Source organism: Trifolium pratense, linkage group LG4, assembly GCF_020283565.1.
Source record: "Trifolium pratense cultivar HEN17-A07 linkage group LG4, ARS_RC_1.1, whole genome shotgun sequence".
Lineage (NCBI taxonomy): Eukaryota > Viridiplantae > Streptophyta > Magnoliopsida > Fabales > Fabaceae > Trifolium > Trifolium pratense.
In genome coordinates, this window is record NC_060062.1 from 5,999,040 (window position 1) to 6,006,513 (window position 7,474).

General features: G+C 32.4%; 1 protein-coding gene across 1 annotated transcript; it reads right to left on the reverse strand.

Annotated features, from left to right (window-relative positions):
- Window positions 1–61: 61 nt before the first annotated feature.
- LOC123923449 (CASP-like protein 4B1) lies at window positions 62–1,938 on the reverse strand. Its single transcript, XM_045976136.1, has 3 exons — window positions 1,485–1,938; window positions 901–1,036; window positions 62–425 (listed from the first exon to the last, which is right to left on the reverse strand). Exons 1-3 carry the CDS (start codon window positions 1,709–1,711, stop codon window positions 240–242), a joined length of 549 nt encoding a protein of 182 aa, XP_045832092.1. The 5' UTR covers window positions 1,712–1,938; the 3' UTR covers window positions 62–239.
- Window positions 1,939–7,474: the final 5,536 nt, after the last annotated feature.

The following is a 7,474-nucleotide window of genomic DNA, read 5'->3' on the forward strand; positions in this document are numbered from 1 at the left end:
AACCATAATTTTAAATATTATTAACCACAATTTTCATATGCAAAGATTGAAAATGAAAGAGTACCTTAAAAACTAATACTTGTAATATTGTATGAAATAAGTACAAGCTTACATCTCATTGTAGCATACACAAAATGCTTAAAAAGTGCAGAGGAATCTTAATTCATTTCCTCACACAAATTTACATATATAGAAAATATTTTATTTGATTAGAAATAAATTTTAAAAGGATGAAACATTTAAGTATGGGATGATAATTTATATCCTGAAATGATGGCTGATAGTGCTAGAAATATAAAGGAAAAAAAGGACATGGTAATGGTTGCAGATGCAGAATCTGTAAATACAGTATCTCCACCTTCCCTCATTCTATCTGTTAAGGGAATTGCTGTTGATGCTGATGATATTAAGAGATATGCTATCCCCTGAAATAAATAAAAATGCTTTTCATAATTAAGCTCATTTAATTAATTTGCTAACATCTAACAAATAATCATTAAAAAAGGGTTAACGGCTTACGGCGCAGTTTATTGTCCATTTATTTTTCATTCATGTATAATTATTTTTTTTATTATCATTCATGTATAATTATCCAATATTCTCATTTATTTTTCTATTTATTATTTTTTTTTTGTCAGGATTCTCATTTATTTAATTATTAGTAATCACTATTACAACTAAGTACTAAATTTAATTCCTTAATTGGGTTAAAAGAACATAGTGCAAATGTATCTATAAATCCTAGTTCAACTAGACAAAAATGTCAAAATTGTTATATTGAACGTCCTGACCGAGGTTCGAACCCCGGCTTCCTCGTTGTGTGTAACTTTATAATGAATTTATCATTTCGTTTAACTAAAAAAAAGTGCAAATGTGATAAGAAAATAAGAAATGTCATACCTGATCCCCAACAAAATCAACCACAGCTGCCATTGTTGGTCGAAAAATATTATTCCCAGTGGAAAGTTCATGAACTTGACGATACACTTGACATCCAGTGTATAAACTAGTAAATATTGATACTGCAAGCAAATACCTATGATAAAAAAAAACTTAAATTAAAGTTCCATACACAAACCAAAGAAAAATCAAATTTTTACAAAGCCCATTAACCTTTACTCAAGCCCATATCAAATTCACGAGTTTTAAATTGCAGTCGTAGTTACATTAGAATTTTTAATTTTGCAACAATTTAGGAAAAAAAAATCTAGAAAAATTATTATCATGCGACATGTGCGGTCAATTGTGATTGAAAGATATAAGATCGGTTTGGAGGTTAGTGTGTGAAATTAAAAAATGAAGTGATAAAGTGGTTAATAGTTCGATTCTCACTCTCAACAAAATATTAACAATTATTAATAATACTAATAAAATTCAATATTCATTATTTATCGAGAGAGAAAGAAAATCAAATTGTGACTATAACTGCGGTCACAATTTTTTTTTTTCCTTCTCAAAGTTATGTTTATGACCATGTTTTTTACCTGTATTCTTGATAGTTGTCAAAATTTTCCCAATCACCATGGTTGTTACTTGCCATGAGGAGGAAGGAAATCAAAGAAAAAAAAAGAGCAACTCCTCTTAATCCCAAAGAGAATCTCTTTAGTGAGTCCTCCCTCTTCCACCGCTGAAGGATTCCGATGCTGCTGTCACCTGTTGCCGGCTCTGGAGTCATGTCTATATTTACCTCTGAATTATTAGAATTCAACATTTGTGTTTGGTAATATATGACACTCTCGAATTAACGGGTTTGAAATGTTAAACGATGAATGAAAATTTGAGAAAGAAAGAAGTAGAAGAAGGAGGAGGAGACTCAAGATAAAGACATATATACTCAATGTTTATGTAGTGTGTTTCATTTGTTTTATTTTAAAATCAATTTAAGGTTGTTGTTTATGAGGTGTTAATTTTGAAATTTCAAAGAAAAAGTTTAAATAATTTTACAATTATCCATCGTCACTTATTTAATAAAAATTTCTCCTACCACATTTTCTTTTTAAAATGAATTGTTGTGTTTGTGTATTTTACCTTTTCCTTCTACTTAAGAGATTATACTAAACTTTATATAAATTTATTGTGACTATATATTTCTGCATTATCCCTATTATTTCTTGATATCAGAGGGTTAAAATAACTCTTCCAAATGTTTATTTTGAATATGTTTGTGAATGTGTTTATGCTTAGACGAAAAGGTGATGTTCAAATGCAAGATGAATTAGTTAAAAGGTTAAAAAATGTATGTCCTTAAGTAGAAGGAAAAGGTAAAATACAATTTAAGATCACACCCATTATAAAAGAAGAGTCGTGTTAAACAGTGTCACGTGCACTTGTTAAACCTACTAAAAAAAAGAAATTAAAGATAAAGTTAATGCTAGAAAGATAACATTTTATGTTTTTGAGGTATTAACTACACAAGTTTTGTTTGTAGAATACCTTTTTTCTATTCTCTCATCTCCTAAGTTCTAACCCTAGCCGTCACCTTTTTTCTTCTTCTTAATTTATCAAAGAGGGGTGATTTCAGGTCAAATTTTGACCTAAAATCACCCCTCCAAATTGTTTTTTCTTTCTCGTTGTTAAATAAGTGTGATTTTTCACATATTTGTTTGATTTTGTGTTATTTGTTATCCCGTCCTTGTGCGGTGTATTCTGTTGTGCCGTCTTTGTGCGGTGTATTTTGTTTTCCCGTCTTTGTGCGGTGTTCATTTGTTTCAGGTTGAAGGATTAGATCCGATCAAGTACAAATCTATCTAATGTCGACTTTTGTGTCATCAACGCTGCAGATCTGGGGGCATGGACATTCCAGACACTTCAATATAGTCATATATGTAGGCTTATGTAATTTGCCGTTTTATGCTATTAACATGGATGCTGTGAGTTTGTTTGCAGATTCATCCTTTTTGTTTTTAGCAAATTTGAATTTGTATTACATCGATGTACTCTATCAGTTTGAATGAATGAATATCCTTTATTTTTAGTCAAAAAAAAAAAACTACACAAGTTTTAAGATAAAACTTCTATATTAGTATGCTTAACTAGTACCCGGAGACACTGTTTAATATTTTTCATAGAAAAAATATGCATTAAAAAGAACTAAAGAAGGTTGCTTCATTTAACTTGGACAACCCTTAAACTTGTCCGCCATAGACTACATTCATATCATTCATTGGATTTTGTATATATTAAAACTTATCACTTCTATCTCACTAAATTTAAGCATACACCCTCTATAATCCATCTCCTTCTTTGCCCAAACTGCCACCAACAATCTCAAGATCACCGTAAAAAATATTAGAATTAGTATAATTGCAAAATCCAATGATTGATCTTATGTGTTTGGAGGACAAGTTTAAGAATTGCCCATATTAAATATCACACATGCTTTTAGAGAAATACAAATAGAGAGGACAATGGAGACTACCGGAGTTTCATTAGAGTGAGGAAAAAAAAACACATATGATTACAAGAGTTACAATATATATATAGTAACTAAATTAAACTATACCTTAAGCCCAATTAACATAAGGCTCGATAATTTATTATCTAACACTTACCCTCAAACTTACGATGCAACAACAAAAAACATCGAGAGTTTGCAAACAAAACGATAAACATAATAATATAAACTCAAAACATTTTATCTTAATATGAGCAATGCAAGAGATGAAGAGCAACTATAAAAAATTAATTGAGATTTATTTTTGTCACCCTACCGGTTACTCGCGCGCCCTACGATTTTCCAATTTTACCCTCCGCGACTTAGGTAACGGATGTTATAAAAATCAAAAATTTTGAAAAATAATTTCCGCTACATAGGTAGAAGACGTTATAAAGATAGGGTGTTTTGAGGGGTGTCCATGACCTAAGTAACGGACAAGAATCATTAGTGTGGCAAAAGGAGATCTCAAATTAATTTAGGCTGCATGATCATGTTGGTCCTCCATATTGGTCTTTTAGTTTGTGTCGGGTGCATTAATGTTGGCCCATTTGTCTTTTTATTTTGACCCCTTAAATATTGAGATTTGCACCCTTGCACCAAAACATGATGAACCGAAATGATAGATTTACTAAATTTACTAAGCTCACTTTGACGTTTGACTTAGCCCAAATACAACATTTTATTTCACACTCTCCATTTGTCTTATTTGCATGGGATCACAACAACTTGCTTCTAGGTAGTTTGAAGGTTTTGGACACAAGAGACGTTGTTATTATATAATCATGGTTCACCATGAACCATTTGAAAGAGTTCCCCACCCTTAAATCTAACATAGCATCAAGAACATGGTTCGATCCTCCTTAAACTTTTTATTGCTTCCGTTGTGTAAGTTCCCAAATATTTGGGAATATAATCTTAGTTTTGTTTGTTCTTGGTCAAGATTTGAAGTTTGTAAAGGTTGAACATCACTTTGCTTTGCTCCAATATTGTGTGTCTCTGTAACAATTCTGTTATTATAATTATTATTAATTAATAGTATGTTGGATGAAAAGTTTTGTAAGACTACCAGATCAAACTGAATTGCCGTTTTTGGCTCTATGTTAGTGCTTTGGTAGTTGGTACCGTGTCAATGCATTTGGAGGCGGTTCAATTTAGTAGTGCTTGATCCTCGGTTATTTTTGGGCAATTTGGATTTATTACTCTACTTTTCTAATGATTTGTATTCTGAAACATGTTTGATTAATTTGGTGGCAACATGGTCATCGGACGTTTGATTTGGTCTAGTTTGATTCTTCCCTTTGGTTGATCCTCTCTTTATTGGTATGTTGGTTTCTCTTTGATTGTTTTGAGTTTAATTGTTATGCACTGTCGGTGTAAATTTTTTTTGCACATACATCCAATGACGCGTTACCATATCATCTAATGAATGTGACACATCATGTGTTTTTAATTATCATACATGATGTGTCGATATATTATTGGACGCATATGCAAAATAACTTTAGACTGACGGTGCATATAAATTAAATTCGATTGTTTTTTTTTTTTTATCTTTGCTTTATGATAATTTGATTCTTCTCATTGATTGCATATCACTTCTCTCTATTCTCACTATTGATTCTTCTAATTGCATTGCACTTATCTTCTGATTGCATTGCACTTCTTCCTATTGATTCTTCTAATTACATTGCACTTTTTCTTATTGCACTTCTCTTCTGATTGCATTGCATTTATCCTCATTGCACTTCTTTTTACCAGATAAAATGTTTAGAGTTTATATTATTATGTTTTTCGTTTTGTTTGGAAACTATCGATGCTTTTTGTTGTTGCATCGTGAGTTTGAGGGTAGGTGTTAGATAATAAGTTATTGGGCCTTATGTTAATTGGGCTTAAGGTATAGTTTAGTGATTTGAACTTTTCGCACCCCCTGAACATACTCGGTAACCCCCTGAAATTACCAAACTAACCCTCTTGCTTTCTAGGATGCGAACACTTTTTCGCACTCTAAATAGCGAATGTCAATATTTTTAGCTCAAATCCACCCCCTAGAATGAAAAAATCATGAAAAAAGGAGTTCGCATTCTAGAAAGCGAACTCAGCCGCGGTTTGCTATCTAGAAAGCGAACTCTCCCCCCCCCCCCCCCCCCCCCCCCCACATTTTTTGCTATTTACACTCGCTTTCTAAGCACCGAGAGGAGTAGAATGGTGTTTTCATGAGGTGACCATGACTGCCCAGAAGGGCAGAAGTAAAACTTTAGTTTAGTTTCCTTACTATATATCGTAACTCTTGTACTCATATGTGTTTTTTTTGTTCACTCTAATGAAACCTGGCCCATTATAAAAAAAATGGCCACCAATTAAGAACACTAACGGGCCAACATTACAATGCAGCCAAAACCAACATTATAATCCAAATTGAACAATGAAAGCTTCTTTTTGGGGGCATGTTTCTTCCTTGAATTTTCTTTTTTTGCACTTTAATAAAACTTCGGTTTTTATTTATTGGATTTTTTTTTGCCGCGAAAAAATTTCGGTTTTTGTTTCCCAATTTTTTCCTGAATTTGAACTTGAAAAACTTCGGTTTTTGCGTTCCGAACTTTTTTTAAGGGCAAAATTAGATTTTTGGAAGAAATAATTTATATATACTAAAAGTTTTTTATGCCAAAATACTAAAAGTTAATTTGAAGTTTTCTTTAGTTTCTCATATATTTATTTCACAGGAAGTAATATTATTCATTCACTGTTGTGTGTCTAACACCAAATATAACTATCTTTTAAATAAAATTCGAACTTTAATTCGTAACACCCGTTACCGTAGAAGTTTAAACTCTTTCACTTTCCACTAGTTGATACTAATTTCAACTCTCTAGAAATGTGTATAGTGGTTAAGTGTAACACTTATTTAACGATAAAGGGAGTATATTAATATTATTTTTTGCAACCATTATTTTTCCACAAGTAAGCATATGATATGCTGCAGACTGCAGTATCTGTATCGTTACTTGTTTGTGAATCAATCATACATAGTGGCAATCACCGTTTGTTGGGCCCATCTAACGCAAACACGATTACGATGCCAAAAGGCCACAAAAACAAACCAACCTGGAGCCACAACAAAATGACTGTCGTATGGTCCACGGAATTTTTTTTTAATTTTTATTTTTATCGGCAGTATTCGGCTCATTGGATCGCCTAATCTGATTCAGGAATCAGTTCTGACATCAAATAATTTCAGTCTCTCAATTGTAATTGCAGAGAATCATTTCATTCAGTTCACTTATTCAGCTGGTGGATCTCGAGCACGTCGGTCTTTTTTGCAGCTTGTTTGGCTCGCTAGCGTGTGGGTTATTTGGACAGAAAGAAATCACAGATTGTTTACAGGCTCAATTAGTACTCCTTTTCAGATGATGGACAAGATCAAGCTTTTTACCTATAGGTGGTTGAAGACGACGAGTGTTACTCTAGTTTCAAACTACCATAGTTGGTGGTCTAGTCACTTGTTATGTTTGAGTCTTTAATGATTTTGATTGTGTATTTCTTGCCTGGTCTCACTGTAAACTTTGGTAGTCTATCTTGGCACACCTTGTGCTGAGGAGGCTGTTTTGTTAATACATATATATATCATTTTAGCTTTTTCAAAAAAATAAATAAATAAAAAATTGCAGAGAATCAAAATATAATTTTTCCTACTAAATTCAGCATCAATTACCACCAGAATCAATTTTGGGCCAAGACAACCAGACCTCCATCGCAAGGCTACAAAATATTGGGGCCTAAAAAAACATTTGGGCCCATCATTAATATAATTGGTTAAGTATAGTTTGTACTTTGTAACATAAAAACTTCAACTAATCTAATTTGTCGCAATGGTAGTGCGCACCGCACGGGGTCTAAGACTCCTACATGGAGAGGTCGCCAGTTCGACACTCTCACAATTTTTTTTTTGGCTTAAATGCACTTTTGATCCCTCTATTTTCAAAAAAAATGAAGTTTTGGTCCCCCTATTTTAAAAACTAGTTTTTTAGTCCCCCTATTTTC

What these genes read in the sequence shown, in the direction of transcription:
- LOC123923449 (XM_045976136.1), bottom strand. Translation starts at nt 1,711, where the DNA reads ATGTTGAATTCTAATAATTCAGAGGTAAATATAGACATGACTCCAGAG. An exon ending in GACAACTATCAAGAATACAG is followed by an intron (nt 1,037 to 1,484) that starts GTAAAAAACATG and finishes TTTTTATCATAG; the next exon opens with GTATTTGCTTGCAGTATCAA. An exon ending in TTGATTTTGTTGGGGATCAG is followed by an intron (nt 426 to 900) that starts GTATGACATTTC and finishes TATTTATTTCAG; the next exon opens with GGGATAGCATATCTCTTAAT.